This window comes from Cricetulus griseus, chromosome 5, assembly GCF_003668045.3.
Source record: "Cricetulus griseus strain 17A/GY chromosome 5, alternate assembly CriGri-PICRH-1.0, whole genome shotgun sequence".
NCBI lineage: Eukaryota > Metazoa > Chordata > Mammalia > Rodentia > Cricetidae > Cricetulus > Cricetulus griseus.
In genome coordinates this window covers 177,987,737-178,004,704 of record NC_048598.1, presented here as the reverse complement: position 1 = coordinate 178,004,704, position 16,968 = coordinate 177,987,737, and the positions used below count along the sequence as shown (strand labels likewise).

General features: G+C 41.0%; 2 pseudogenes and 1 gene segment (V, D, J or C); all 3 read left to right on the top strand.

The window, feature by feature from the left end:
* The first annotated feature begins 470 nt into the window (after nucleotides 1-470).
* LOC113838385 lies at nucleotides 471-1,116 on the top strand (annotated as a pseudogene).
* A 4,876-nt stretch (nucleotides 1,117-5,992) lies between these two features.
* On the top strand, nucleotides 5,993-6,524 carry LOC113838386 (annotated as a pseudogene).
* Nucleotides 6,525-10,105: 3,581 nt separating this feature from the next.
* LOC113838387 lies at nucleotides 10,106-10,620 on the top strand. The segment is given in 2 exon segments: nucleotides 10,106-10,151; nucleotides 10,232-10,620. Coding segments are annotated over 2 exon segments (435 nt in total).
* Nucleotides 10,621-16,968: the final 6,348 nt, after the last annotated feature.

Below are 16,968 nucleotides of genomic sequence, written 5' to 3'. Positions count from 1 at the left end.
CAGCACACATTTAGAAGCAATGTGAGTCAGGGAAGGAGAAATGCAGAGGTCTCAGTGTGCAGACACCGTCTCCCTTGGAAAGGTTAAGGTTATTGACTCTCAATAGGACAGGGACATGATGAATAGAAGACAAAGGCCACTGCTGCCCTGTTGAATGGAATCAAGCAGTGAGACTGTGAGATGCCCAGGTGGAGATGTCCCTGTGCAGACCCAGCATAAACAGAAGCCTTGGGAGTCAGCAGAGCCAGGGTGAAATCATAAACACCAGATGCTGGAAGACATGGTGTTAGCCACCTGGAGTCTTGGAGCCTTGTATATTAGATTTGCATTCAGTTTTGTTTAGGGCCTGGTAATATTCAAATGTGCTCTATGCAAAAACATTTAGAGTAGAAATCTGGCTCATCTCCCTCACCGAGCAAGGGAGTGCCTGATTAGCCTCAGAAAACCACAGATCCCCAAACTCCTACAGCATGGAGTGGGTGTGGAGGCTCCTTTTCCTGCTGGCATCTGCCCAAAGTAAGACATCAGAGCCCACAGCCACAGGGTAAACTGAGGCAGTTCTATGACCTCTCACTTCCCCATGTTCTCTCCACAGGTGTCCAAACACAGATCCAGCTGGTGCAGTCAGGAGCTGAGCTGAAGCAGCCTGGGCAGTCTGTGAAGATCTCCTGCAAGGCTTCAGGGTACACCTTCACACAATATTCAATGCGCTGGGTGAAGCCGGCACCAGGACAGGGTCTAAAGTATATGGGCTGGATCAATACTGAAACTGGGAATCCAACATATGCTGATGACTTCAAAGGACGGTTTGTCTTCTCCTTGGACACGTCTGTCAGCACTGCATATCTGCAGATCAGCAGCCTCAAGGATGAAGACACAGCCATGTATTACTGTGTGAAATACATAGTGTGAAAACCACATCCTGAGGGTGTCAGAAAACCTCAGGGAAGGGGTTCTTCTGTGCCCAGACAGCAACAGAGGAAATATCTGCCCTCTTCCATGACTATGATTATGAAGTTAGTAATTAGACACAAGGAAATTGATCTCTGTTCTTTGGTAGACTCTTCACAGTTGTGTCTTGGCAATCAAGCCACATGCATAGGAAAGAGGACATAGGATAGCATCATTAACTCGGTATAAAACCTATAGTTGGCCAGGCCTTGGTGTTCATGCCTTTAATCACAGCACTCAGGAGGCAGAGGCAGGCAGATGTCTGTGAGATTGAGGCCAGCCTCTTCTACAGAGAGAGTGCCAGGATAGGCTCCAAAGCTACCAGAGAATCCCTGTCTCAATAAAAAAACAAAAAACAAAACCAAAACCCTACAGTTATAATAACAAAGCCCCATATAAATGCAGGAAATTTTTGACAAGCAATAATGATTCCATGTGTTGAAACAGTAACCTCAGTCTCTGTCATGCTGTCAGAGAGATAAACTGTCCAGTGTTCTACATGCTTACAAATGAGAGTGCAAATAAGGAGAAGAGAGCTCTGCTGGGAAGCGCTGGCCTGCAGAGCAGCCACTGTTGACAATTATTACTAGAGAATTGTCCAGCTGTTTCCATGTGAAGAAAGTCACTTATGTGGCAACACCTACTGTGCACAGGGACATAGAGCTTAAGGGGAGCCAGGCAGCAGAAGTACATATTAACACTGTAGACACTGATGAGTCCTACATATCATTTAAACTCTGGTGCAGGAACAAATCCACACAAAATCAACCTGATGCAAAAGGAATGGAGGTCAGCTGGGGATGCTGGCATCTCAGACATTCAGGGCCTCAAGGAGCAGGTGCCAACAAGGGACAGCAAGGGAGGTTACGGCATCTACCCAGAATTTCCTCCTTTCACTTACCTACATATAACCCTGTTAAGCATATGAAATCCAAAAGAGAAAAGGTTTGATCATTTAAGGGCCAAATCCTAAATGACTTCAGATCACCAGTTCAGTACATTTCATTGCTTTAATGAGGTTCCTGTTCCTAGGAATGCCACAAAAATGATAATGCATAATCCACCAACCCTCTTAGCCCTAAGAAGGACAGTTTCTCTAAAAGTAGAGTTAATTACTCCATTGGGCATTTGGGACCCAAACTGAGAGAGAGACAGATGTTTCTACTGACATGAAACTCCATCCATGAGGAATCTTGTTAAAGTAATTTTCTCTCCACCCCCAACTGGAGGACAGGAATTAGATTGACTTATGGTGTAATTTTGCTTGATTTCTGCTTCCTTTCCAATGTAATATATTTTTTATTGCTGTTAACTGATCTGTGAGTACAAATTTGTTGTCTCCTCATTCTCCTGAGTTCTGTAACTGAATGGGTCATACATGGATACTGGGGATACAGCTGAAGACTTACTGTGTTTCTCTGACCTCAGGTGCTGCTCCAGGTATAGCCTGATGAAGGAAGTAAAGTTCCTGCTCTATCCTATTGTCATATTATTATATTGGTAACTGCTAGATCTGGGTCTTAATGACAAATTAGAAGAGCCTAGATTGAGAGGGACATTCATGGTAATATAGGCACAACATTATATCCATGCTGAAACATCCACTCAGCATCTTAAAGTAAAGAAAGCCACTTATTATTGTAGCTGAGCTCTGTGAGCACTGAAGTTTCATGGATGTGTTCCTAATAAAGACAGACAGTGCAGATTCATTGTTAAGCAATGGCAAACCAACCAGCAGTGAGCTCAGAAACAGCAGGGGGCACAATGAAGCCAAGAATCCCCAGTAGATAGATGAGGTTGGTGTGGAGGGGACTCTATATCCTCTGTGGTTTCCTTCCTTGAGTCGACTAGTTGACCTGCACCTGCTGTTGTTGACATGTGATGTTTTCATGTTCCAATTTAGTGCTGATAATTTGTTAAACACTTCGAAGGTTTGTATATCCATGTGTATTTTAATCAGGTTTTATTTACTTTTTATAACGTTTCTAAAGAAAATTAACACGAGTTAGTCTGGTCATTGATTGTCTATTTTCAACTCCTTCCAGTTTCTTCCTATCTCCCCATCCACTGAACACCACACAGTTTCTCTTTGTAGAAAGCAAAAGAGAGGCTAAAAGAAGGATCAAAATATAAGGCATTAAAAATAAGAAAATAAGAAACACATTCACACAAAACTCATAAAAACACCCATCTATGGCACCTTGAGATATGGGTAAAAGGGCAGTGAGACAAAAAGAAAATGCACAAACATGTGATATGAGACAAAATATCTTTAAAAAGTAGCATATATTACCTACTGCTGCACTTGTGTCCACACATAAGTGTGGTTAATATGCCCAAAGAGATGCCAGTGCAGAACAATAGTTTTTCCTTTACACACATCAATTGTAGAACCTTCCTGGTTAGGTGTGAGAGCCTGTGTCCATGTCCCTGTCTCAACACTGGGGCCTCATCGGGCTTGACTTGACTCAGGCTCTGTGCAGGCGTTCACAGTAACTGTGAGTTCCCATGTGTATCAATCAATCCTGATTTCTCTAGAAGACACTGCTTCCTTGGAGTCATCTGCCTCTTCTGGCTCTTACAATCCATTCAGTTTTAAAATTCTTTTTAGAAAACAAGACATATCTGGAATTATTGTGGTGAAGTAAGAGCAATGCAACACCTCCCAAGGTTCTCATCAACTGTGTGCCCACTCTGACCATTACCTTATAAAGAGTTTTCACGTGCCCAGCACAGTGGTATGTAGTTAATAACTCAGATCTTCTGTGAGTAGCACTGTCCACCCATGCAGATACCTCTGTTCTAAGACAGAAATCTCATCCACATTCTTTCAAATCATCTTTCTGAAGGCACATATCTCAGATAACGATAGAGCATGATCAGAACAACCAAGGGGACAACACTAATAATTGCAAGACCAGCTTATCTATGTCTCACTAATTATTCATGCAAATTTTAAAAGTCTATTATCTTTTATAATAATAATATATCTTCAGAGCCATAAAACCACACCCAAATCTGAATACAAAATAGTTCCCTCAACAGAAGAATCTTTCTGAAATACAAAACTAGGAATCTATGAAATGTTATTATCCAGACTTTTAAAAAAATAGCATCATATTTTTGATTCTCTGACTCCATAGTTCCCTTTGATTAAACTCATGTTACCCTAGCTTTGATTTGTTGTGCTATATGGATTCTATATTCTCTACAGTTGTATGATTACTTACATTTCAGGATCCTTATTTCAATACAGCTTTATAAAATATGTATGTATTTATATTTATTCAGTAATTTATCCAACTAACTGCTGTTTTGCTTCTGTCCTCTCCTCCAAATCCCTCCCATTATCCCTTGACTCTCCATCCAGTCCTCCATTTCTCTTCATTGGAGGGCAGTCCCCCAATGGATATCAACAAAACATGACATGTCAGGTCTATGAGGCAACTCAGTATGAGGAAAAACGGTCCAAACATCAGCAGAGGAGTCAGAGACAACCCCTGCTCCCACTTTATGTGTCCCAAAAGAAGACCATGCATACTACACATCTGGCACATATATGCAGAGACCCTAGGTCAAACCCACTCATGCTCTGTGATTTTCAGTAAAGTCTATTGTATGAGAATTGTCCAATTTCTTTATGCAGGCAAGAAGTGCTGTGAACTTTCCTCTCGTCACTCCTTTCATAGTGTCCAGTGTTTGTATATCTTGTGCATTCATTGTCATTGAAGGCTAGGAGGTCTCTCATTTGTTTCTTTTTTCTTTCTTCCTTGACCCAGCAATTATTCAGGAGGAAGTTGTTGAGTTTACAGGAGTTTGTAGCCTTCTGTTTCTCTGTAGTTGTTGATATCCGACTTTATTCCATGTTGGTCTGTTAGATCATAGGAAACTATTTTTATTTTCTTGTTGCTGTTGAGACTTGCTGTGTGGTGGAGTCTGTGGGACAGATGCAAAGGAGGAACAACAAGGAGGTCACCGCCTCTGTCTGGAGTTTCTTCCTTTGCTTATCTACACATAACAGGGCTGACTGAGTGAAACCTGTCAGAGCAATGATTTGGTCATCAAAGGACTCAAAGCAGAAATGACTTCAGATCAAGAGCTCACTGAATTTAGCTGCCTTAAATGCAGCTCATTTCTACAAGTGCCACAGAAACAACAATGTCATAGTCCATAAGAACTCTTAGGCACACCAATGTTTCTCTAATAAATGAATTAATAAATCAATTAAACAATTTCTTCCCAACTCTTCTTTCTAATACAGGGGTGGCTATCCAATGGCCTCTTGAGACTCATCCCACAGCCACTAAGAAAGTCCTAGATACTCAGGATATACAGGAATGCATTAAAATCATGGAACTACAGACCATGTAACAGACTCCTTTCCTTCCTGTGGTAACCACACATAGGAACCTATATTTAGTTTGAGGAAAAATAATGGCACAAAATTCAAAGATGTTGACTAACACACATCAAATACAATCATGTGGCATATATGTAAAAGCAGTTTGTGATGTGTTTACTATTTCACAAGGTGTGGCCTCTGTACTGTTACTGTTTGTTTAATATGTGTGCAGGGTAAATTTTCACACGTGCTGTCCCTATCCCAGTTTCATTACAGTAATTTAATGTATGCTTCACTAATCATTGATCTTTCCATCAGTTCCTCTTGAATTATCAAATTGTAATTTTTAATTTTTAAAGCATCTATGAACTAATTGTATAATATCTGGTAAGATAATCAGTAAAGACACCATGTAAAAGAGAGAAAATTTAAATTTGGATATGGAAGCTTTTTATAAAAATGAATAATATTTTAATGAAATCACGGTCATCATTTATCATTATCTCTCAGATATTTGCACCATTTCCTGCTGCCTCTAAGGCCCCCACACACGAAAGAATAATATATATCAGGAAGATATGCAAATATGGCCTCCCTCTCCTTATGAAAACCATCCCTGCCCTCACCCCGCAGGTCAGGCAGAGGACTCTAGCCCTGTCTTCCCATTCAGTGAGCAGCACTGAGAACACGACAATCAACATGGGTTTGGGGCTGCACTGGGTTTTCTTTGTTGCTCTTTTAAAAGGTAGATAACACGGGATTCTGAGTGTGTGAGGAGACATGAGTGAGAGAGACAGTAGACTTTGTGACAGTTTCTTCATCAGGATCCTCTCTGTTTGCAGGTGTCCACTGTGAGGTGAAGCTGGTTGAGTCTGGTGGAGGATTGGTGAAGCCTTCAGGATCACTGAAACTCTCCTGTTAGGCCTCTGGATTCACCTTCACTGACTATGCCATGTTTTGGGTCCGCGAGGCTCCAGGAAAGGGTCTAGAGTGGGTCGCTAGCATAGACACTAAAAGTTATAATTATGCAACCTATTATCCGGATTCGGTGAAAGGCAGATTCACCATCTCCAGAGATGATTCCCAAAGCATGGTCTACCTGCAAATGAACAACCTGAGAACTGAGGACACGGCCACTTATTACTGTACAGCTGACACAGTGAGGAGTCTGCAGTGTGAGCCCAGACAAAAACCTCCTTGCCAGGATCATTTAGCCAGCAGGGGGCGTTGAGCACACATAAAGCCCAGGTTCAGACATAATTGATATTTTTTCTGTGTTATCTAGGTGACCTCTCTATCTTCTGATTTTATGGGGATCCATTTTGTAATCAAAGACTCTAGGAATTGATCATGCCTCTAAAAATTATGACTTCTACTTTGACAAACATTCTTAATACAACTATGACACCTACTCCTACTGAACACAACGCAGAAAGTTTCTATGAGGAAAGAGTCATGCTCTGTGGTCACCAGGATCAGCTGTTGGGGAAGCTCTGGATACTCAGGTGGACTTTTCCCTCACACTGTGGTTAGGGCCAACCCATGACTGCACAATATTATTAATTCAGAGGAAACCAAGTTGAAGGGGCGCTAGGCTCAGTCACAGTAAGCACCTTGAGTTGCCCAACCCATTCTCCTCTTAAGGAGGGCTGTAGACATAAGGCTAAGAATTGGTAGCATTGAAATTTTATTTAAATTATTTTCATTACTGCATTCATCACGGTGTCTTCGGCTTCTGTCTTGAATTAGATAAGTCTGGTTCTATCTCTGTACCCTAACTCAGAGTTCAGGCACACATCTGGAGCCGAGGGATGGCTGCTGTGTGGTCTGGGCAGTGTCCTTCTTGTGAGCTTCTACTGTGGAGATTCAGATCCTGATGTGTTTGCCTTTGTTTAGGAATCCATTCTCACTATACTAACAAGTCTCTTGGTAAATCTGGCTCCAAGACTCAGAGAGTGAGCAGTTTAAGTTTACAACAAAGACCCCAATGTCCTCATGTTGGTGATAATTTGAGTATATGCTTCTAAGACTATTGAATAAACATTTTTGAGAAATATTTTGATCTTGTGGAAATTCTGATAGCTCTTTGCAAATGAAATTTAGTCATCTGTAATATAGTCTCACTGGTCAAACAGAATCCTCTCAGTGATAGGTCCATGTTGAGTAGTAGGTGCCCAACACAAAAAACCCCCATGACATCTTTGGTGGTTCTTTGTCTTGTAATGTTAAATCAGAGCATTGTTTTGGTTCATTAATTTGTTTTATCATACAGTCTTTTTGTTTATACATATTGGCTTCCAATTTTAGGTTTTCATGGGATTCATGACAGTGTGAAAATATCTATTTCAACAATAGAAGAAAATACAAAGGAAAATCTGAAAAATATTTTCTAAATACAATTCTTGTAGGACAGCTGATTTGCTCTGCCATTTATATTTCACATAACTTATTCGAAAATCTGATTCATTTCTATGGCAGGATTGAAAGAGTGTTTGGAATATGACATTTAATCCCTGTCCTATTATTCACACCCTTCCCCGTACCCTGTGTTCAGTTCAAGCCTGTCACAGAGCACAGACCTGCAGTGACAGCCATCACCTCTGTCAGCCACGGGCTCCCTGGGGTTCAGCCTGGTGCTCTAGAGCACTTGGTTTTGGATAAATTGAGGCACAGAAACGAGGTGGGATCTGGCACTAGGGAGTCCCTATAGATTTATAACTGTGAGCTGTCTCTTTACTGGACAGCAGTCACTCAAGATCCTTTAGCAGACCATCCCTCCACCTACACATATGATGTTGAGTGACTGATATGGATGACCCCCCACTAGGTAAGACTTCTGGTGAGAGTGGTTTCTCTTGGCCAATTATGATACAGAAGCCTTGTTAATTAGAAATGCTGCTTGAAGTTTCCTATGGAAGCCCAACAGATGTCCTCTGACAAGATAAAGCACCAGGAAAAACTGTGTTCTGTCCCCTCCCACCTGTAATTACGGGGCTCCCAAATTGAAAATATGGTCCTGATCTCCAGGGGAAATTGGAGACACCCTACATGGCTGAGCACAGCAATATACTCACACAGGCTTAAAGTCTCTGGGGAAAACTGGGGTGGAACATAAGACTGTCGGGTCAACTCCTGAGCCAGGTGACAGGGTCTCAGTATCAGCATCTCTTTGTCATTCATGGGTCACTCATGGGTCTGCTTAAAATTATGCAGTGACGTGTCCTGATATAAATCGATTCTGTGCATGTTTTGATTATGGGGACATATGTTGATGTGTATTTACAAAGGCAAATTATGACTTATAATACCAGAAATGACTCTGCCTTTGTCATCAGGGTTGGATGTTTTGGTATTGTGGGGAAACCTGCAGAAATAGTCACTGTTTGTGACTGACAGAGGTCAATTCTCCTTGACCTTAGGTACCACTTCAGATGTCAACACTTGGCCTGTTGAAGCCCTCAGAGACCTGGTCCTTACCTGCATTGGCCCTGGTTACTCCATCACACTCTGATACATACTGGGGCTGGGTTTGCTCCAGAGAAGAGTCTGTACTCTTGGGACAATGAGGTTATCATGGAGTCACAGAAGATAAGCCATGCTTCTTCAGCTTCATCTTCACCTCTAGAAACCAATCTAAGGAAGAGTTGCCTTCAAGACTGACTTCTGTGTTAGTAGAAGTGACAGCCACATACAGTGTGATGAACACACTGAGGGTCACCATGGTCAGGCACACATCGCTCCCTGCTGTGGGCTCAGGAAGAGCATTAGAGATCACCTCCAGCAGAAGTCACATTGCACAATAGAACTCAGGGTCAGCCCAGGACCAGGTACAGAGGGTGGCTAAGATTTTGTTTCCTATGGGATTTTTAGCTTCCCCTAAACATAACAGTTTCCATTAAAAAAAACACAAACACAAAGCTCTCAGCTCACACTCAGCATTTTTGGCTTTGTTTCTTTTTACAGTGTTAGTACAAACTTATTATAAGTTCATATTCATGGTTCAGATACATCTTGGTAGCTTTATGTTTCAAAATTTATTTTAAAAATTTAAATAGGAAGATAGTATATTCATAAAAATAAACAATATTTGATGTACATCCAGAAGTTCACTCCTTACTTTCCATGTTTTCATTCATGATCATATCACAAAGTCACTGTGAATGTTGACCAAAGACAAGCGAATAATTTACTTTGTAGGTCTTAAATCATCAATATTCACAAGAAAAAAGCAGACTGCATTGACTTTAACATCACTGAACCTGTGAGGAAATCCCTGGGCCCTGTGAGCTGTGACTTTCACAATTCTCTGTCCTTCTTCCCTTTCTCCAGGATGCTCAGCCTCTCTGGCTACAGTTTATTTTTTTCTAAAGCTGTTGTTTATTAAAGTTTCAGAAATAGATGGCAGTATCAACATGAAGCTACTAGTGCTGAATAAAGTGAAATATCAAATAGTGAGGCAGGAAATTGACAGATTAGTAAAGTCAATGAATACAACTCTCTTCCATGCAGTTATAGACTGCATAACTGCCAGCCTGCAGATGGAACATTCTCCTATGCTACCTTCACACAGTTCTCATCAGATGTGTTGTGATCTGAGGACCTGGTCTTCTCATACGGGCTCCTTTCTATGATGAGGTGAACTTCCCTGAGGCATCCTCTGTATCTCATCTCAGACTGGCTCCTCCTGAGACCCATAATTTAAGTCTTCCTTCAGAGTCAGATCCCAGTGACTGAATGCAAATCTCTCCTGGCTCCACCCAAGCATAGGTTGAAAAGCCAAAGCTGGGCCTGGGCACTCACTGGTGTTCAGTCATGGCCCTGTTTGCTTCCTCATTCCTGCTGCTGATTGTGCCTGCATGTGAGTGCCATGGATTCCTACTGCATGAACTCCCATAATTCACTTTGTACCAACCTTACCTTCTACTTTTTCCCCCACAGATGTCCTGTCACAGGTTAGCCTGAAGGAGTCTGGTCCTGGGCTGTTGCAGCCGTCCCAGACTCTCAGTCTGACCTGCTCTTTCTCTGGGTTTTCACTGAGCACTTCTAATATGGGTGTGGGCTGGATCCGCCAGCCCTCAGGGAAGGGTCTGGAGTGGCTGGCATACATTTGGTGGAATGATGATAAATACTACGACCCATCCCTGAAGAGCCGGCTCACAATCTCCAAGGACACCTCCAACAACCGAGTAACACTGAAGAGCGCCAGTGTGGACACTGAAGACACTGCCACATACTACTGTGCTCGAGTATTGAGCACCACAGAGACACAGCCTCATTTGGTATCTGTACAAAATTTCAGGAAGCTTCTCATCTCTTTCCGTTCCTAATACGGGGAGAGAGTTACATCTTTCCTGCGAGCCTCTGGGGTTTCCTCTTCACTGCTAACTTCAGAGCCCGGGCTTACTGTTATACCCCATCAGTCATTTTTAAGATGTTTAGAAATTAGTCTGTCTGTGTTTGGTTATACAATGATTAAGGAAGTCTGGTGCTCAAGCCAGGTGATTCAAAGCCATTGTATCACTCTGTACTTTCTCTCAAATTCCCACAGCAGGAATTTCTAAAGTACTGTAATTTCTCATTCAGTGAATAACTCCATACTGGTGAGATGGGCTTTCCTGGGTAAGCACTCACAAACTGAGACTCTGGTGAAAGGTTTGCTAAGGAACCTCTGAGATATCTCAGTCTATTGCCAAGGCTCTTGGTTTCTCCACAAACTGGTGATAAGGTCATAATGCTGAGGACAACACTTGTGTATCACAGTGGACACTGGAAAGTTGATCTGATATTTAACTAGATGTTTTCTCTTCTACTGACTGGCATTCATAGCTATTGAAGATATTTTTCCATGAGAAGGAGAAGGGCAATAACCAACCTAGATACAAATGCTGTGAGTTATAATGGTGACCATCCCATGAGAAATGTTGTTGCAATTGTTGTGGATGTAATCAATCATTGTCTGTTTGGATTTCATGTCCTGTCCATGAGATGAAACCCATTTCGGACACTGCCAAGAAGGCCAAGAAACTGGGTCTAGATACACCATGGCCCCAGGTGAAACCAAATGCTATTTTCTCATAAAGAAACATATCAATAAAATTATTCTTAATCATGTTCCCTCATAGACACATAAGTCAGGGCCTAAGTCAGGCATCAGCAGAGAACATTCTCTTTTTCCGTAATTGGAAACTGATTTAGACAGAAAGGGACAATATGTAGAGAGTGATGTATATTTGGGCACTCGCTATAAATTGGTAGTCTTCATCAAACCTTAACCTCAGGATTGTGCAAACAATTCAGGGAAGGAGGTGGAAAGATCGTAAGAGTGAGAAGTGATAAATGACTCCAAGGAAACAGTTTCCTGCACTCACAGCGGGACTGATGCACACATGAACTCTCAGAGACTGTGGTGGCAAGAACAAGGCTTGCACAAATTCAAGCCAGAAGGCTTACAAGTGGACAAGAGCTCCCACTATTAACCAAGAAACTATCTGCAATTTATAACCACTAGCAAAGGAGAAAAAATGGCCCAATTCAATTAGTCTCACTGGTATATTAATCACACTTCACTGGCTATATTAATTATACCCCATGACCAGGAATTAGCAAAAAGAAAACTTGACCAATGAAATTTTGGACAGCTTTTGTCTTATATAACTTTATTTAGGCTTTTTTGTTTCATTAATGATTTTGTATGTGTGCATATTTTGGCTTCTGATTTTGTATCTTTGAAAGTATGTGTGTGTTTATGAGATACATAGATTGATGATAGTTTTTTGTTTTTTTGCTCATTTGTTTAAGGAGTCAGAGAAATGAAGGCTTTAGAGTTGTGTTGATAGGGAGGGGAGAAGTCTGGGAGTATGTGACAGAGGGGGAATATATTGTTTAGAAATACTTTTCTCAAAGAAGCAATTTTAAATAAAACAGACTAGAGTCACTGCCAATCAGTTATGTAACTATGGATGTTAAATATATTATACCATTTGGGTAGTGAAAACAAATTTATTTTTTATTCTTGCATGTACATGGGCAACCTTGTCAGAGAGTTTGCAAGAATTTCCAGCCAGTTGCTTAACTGCACTACTCTTCCCTCTCTTATAATTTCCATCCTCCTGCACTGATGTTAATCAGGTAGGAATCTATGGAGTTTTCTAAATGTCATTGTTCAGACATTTTCTCAGAGTATGTGCCGAGTCATCAGAGATACGAAATAATATTTCATTTTCCATCAGCTCATTTGTCATTGTCCTCCATGACATCACCAAGACTGTCTTCATGAACCATGTCTCCGCTGTAATTCTGGTTTCATTCCCATTGCAGATCTCTAAGGTTCAGACTTCCTAGAGTTGGTCAGTTTTCATTATCTCTAAGCAGATTTGTCACTAATAATCTGTTCTGAGAAATACTGACCCGTTTTAGCACTAAGTTCAAAATGGTTTTAGCACTAAGTTCAAATGTCACCCAGGTCTTGAGCTGTTTCAATATTTAATCATTTTGATCAATATTCTCACTCTTTTGTAAAGTCATTAAGTATTTTTATTGCATAAGTAAAACAATGCAGAGTGAGTAATCTACCAGAAACAAAAGTGAATTAAATTTGCCAATCAGGAACGCATAGAGCTTTCATTTGTGTGATCATTAGCAGATTATCCATGGGATTTCCTTAGTAGGATCATGTTAGAGATTCAGGAGGAACTAAAAGAAAGGCAGGATCAATCTCCTGTACCCCAGAATCTTAAGAAATCTAAATTCTCCCTTCCTCTTTCCAGGGTACATACTGGGCTCAGAGTTGAACAATTTGACTTTTATCACATGCCTTTTTTAAACTTGGATCATTCTTGCATTTCCCACATCACATTATTCAACAATTAAAAGCAATTTCTGAACTTTGTGGTCTGTGTTTATATAGACTGCTAAATTTCCAGCACCTAGAGTCACCTGGGTAATGAGTCTTGGGCATGCCTTTAGTGGAGTATTTGGACTAGCTTTGTCCCTGGATGTTCCTGTGACAGTAGTTCTACAGTAGGTTAATTGAGTTAGGAAGACCAACCTAAGTGTTAGCCACACTGTTCCTATGTGCTGAGATCCAGGGACCAGAACACATGAGATAGGAAACCATGTGTAAGTATTCATCTCTTTCTTATAATAAGCAATAAGCCTAGATAACACCATCAGTTTGGGTTAGGTAGGCCATTTCCAGTATATGATGGTAATAGTTGTCAAGGCAGAACCAGAGTCTATGTTAACTGGAGAATGGTGGTGCTCTTTTTCTTTATGCTGTATGTCATTCAATCAGTTGGGCTGAGGAATGATTTGTATGAAGAACAGATTGATCTTGTCCTGTATATGCAAACTTGACATTTGGTTTTATTTGTGAAATTAGTAAAATTATAGTATTAGTGGGAATGTAATGCTTAGAAAGGAGACTGCATTGAGTATATTTAAATATTTAAATGATTGTATAATCAAATAATGACAATCAACTTTATCAAGATTATCTGAATGTGAAATTTGTCAGTGAATATATTTTTTCCTTAAAGCAACTTAATTTTGATTATATCAACTGTATAAAATAATAGATTTCATTGTGAAATTTTCATATATGTATGAAATGTATTCCAAAAGTTATTCAAGCAGGCCTGCTTCTTGACATCTATTTAAATGTACTGGGGAGGCATGCTTATAATTCAGAATATGGTATTATATGTTCAAGTAATTTTGTTTGTGTTGTGGTCCGTTGTCCATTGTCCAATAATAGAGCATTTGGATCGGAGTCAGGGTTCAAATTCAGCTGCCTGGAATGGATTGTAGAGTCCTTGGTGGACTCAAGACTAGAGAAACAGTGGACTTGGGAAGAAAAGGCAGTGCAAGAAGGTTGTGTGGCCCTTTTGGAGCTCAGAGCAAAATGGTGCTTGTGTCACAGCCATGGTGACACCATGGCGACATGGTGACTGATGATAGAAAACTCTTCTTGGATGTGTGAGATATTGGGTCAGTCATTCAAGAGAACATAATTTTTAAAAGGAAATACCTAAGGTGACAGTGATTTCATTGCTTTTGCAAAAAAATTCGCTATGCAAAAGGTTTTCAATTATAATTATTTTTTCTTCTAATGTAATGAAAAATTTTAAATGAATTTAAAATACACAATTGGTGAACAAGAATTGTGATCAATGTAATTTAACTAGTTTTAGCTGGTAACCAGTTTCTACAGCACCTAGTGAATTCATCAAGGTCCTTAAAATTGCTGTTTTCTCATCAGACACAAGTTCATGTTCCTAAGAGTTCTTCAACAAGCAGAGAATCTTTGGGCCCAGGTAGTCACCTAAATGTTCATTTTACTCTGGGATAACTTGACAGGCAAGTGCCTATTTCAGCAATGCTAGGAAGAGAAACCATGTTAGCAAAAACATCTACCAAAAACAACATTTATTTAGTATGGGATCTTGACTTCAACAATCCCTCCTGGTAGGAAGCCTTGAATATATACGAAGTCAAAGCAATTCACATAAAGAAACATAAAATGAAGTATCACAACATATTTGAAACTTTAACCCTATGACAAATTTCAGTGGAAGGAAATACATTCAACCCATAATCATGCAACTTACATCCAAACAAATGCATCTACACTCTGAATGTGGCATATATTTAGATGTTGCCATGAGCCTACAAGTCAAAAGTGTGTGTGCCCAAGACAAACACAGGAGTCATGTCCCTGGGGCTCATAGTTTTTCTAGTCCAGAATGGTCATTTGCTAAGCTTATAGAAAATACATTCAAGCCTCTGAAACATTTACCGGTCATGACCTGCCTGAGTAAGAGTAGTCTTAGCGCTTGGGGATGGAGAGGGACAGAGAGAGAGAGAGAGAGAGAGAGAGAGAGAGAGAGAGAAGAGAGAGAGAGACAGAGACAGAGACAGAGACAGAGAGACAGAGAGACAGAAAGAGAGGAACAAGGCAGAACAGATGGAGTAGCAGCTTTGAACTGGACCCAGAGCAGTGTAGCAGTTTTGTTCTCTCCTGGATTGTAGTAAACTGATTCTGATTCATCAGTTAATAAACCCTAGTGACCCCAGTTGGCTTCCTTGTTATTTTTATTTAAATTATTTAATTACATATTAACATATCCATCCCCCCATTCCCTCACCCTTCCATCCTTCCATGTTCCCCAACAACACCCCCAAACAATCCACCAACTCCTCCCCAGGGATAGTGAGGCCCTCCACAGGGGACCTTCAAATTCCATCATATCATTCAGGAGTGGGCCTAGGACCTCATTGTATCTGGGCTACAATAGTAACCCTCCATAGAGAATGGACATACAAAGTCCATTTGTGCTCTACAGATAAACACTGGCTCCACTGTTAGAGTTCACATAGACTGCTTTGGCCTCCTAGCTGGCACCCACATTCAGAGGGACTAGTTTGATCCAGTGCTGTTTCCCCAGCTTTATGACTAGGACTCCATGCTCTCAATAGGTCAGGCCAAATGTTTCTGCCAGTTTCTGCATCGCTGTCTTGGCTCCTTTGTTCATCCTCCTTCCTCTCCATAACTGGATTGCAGGAGTATGGCTCAGTGCTTAGCTGTGGGTGCCTGTCTGTGCTTGGAACGGCTACTGGATGAAGGCTCTAGGAATGGTAACCAAGGTAGACATCAATCTCATTATAGGGGAAGGGCATCAGTGGCATCCTCTCTACCACTGCCTGGATTCTTATTGGGGCCATCCCTGTGGATCTGCTAACATTTCCTCTGAGTCAGACCTCTCTCCATTCCTGTACTGTCTCCCTCTATCAAGACATCTCCATTCTTGCCCTCCTCTATTCCTCCCCTGTCTCAGTCCTCTTGTTCTCCTCCCCCTCGCCTTCTTCCCTTCCCACCTTCTTCCTCTCCCCATGTGCTCCCACTTTGTTCAGAGGTTCTTGTCCCCCTCCTCTTCTTCAAAGAACTATGCAATCTTCCTTTGGGGTCCTCCTTGTTTCCAAGCTCCTCTGGCAGTGTGGATTGTAGACTGGCAATCCTTTGCTCTATGTCTAAATATCACATATGAGTGAGTACATACCATGCTTATCTTTTTGTGACTGGTTACCTCACTCAGGATGGTTTCTTCTAGTTCCATCCATTTGCGTGCAAATTCAATATTCCTTTGTTTTTTTTTCCCCCGCTGAGTAGTACTCCATTGTGGGAATGTACCACAATTTCTCTATCCATCCTTCAGTTGAGGGGCATCTAGGTTGCTTCCAGGTCCGGCTATTCCAAATAATGCTGTTAAGAATATAGTTGAACATATGTCCTTATTGTATGAATGTGTATTCTTTGGGTTTATGCCCAAGAGTGGAATTGCTGGACCTTGAGGTTAGACTGATTCCCATTTTCCTGAGAAACCATCATACTGATTTCCAAAGTGGTTGTACAAGTTTGCACTCCCACCTGCAATGGCAGGCCCACATCTGACAGAGGGCTGATCACCAAAATATACAATGAACTCAAGAAACTAACCACCAAAACACAAAACAATTCAATTAAAAATTGGAGTGCAGAATTAAATAGAGAATTCTCAACAGAAGAATCTAAAATGCTGAAGACCCTTGAGAAAGTGTCCTTAGTCATCAGGGAAATGCAAGTCAAAACCACTCTGAGATACCATATTACTCTTGTCAGAATGGCTAAACTCAATAAC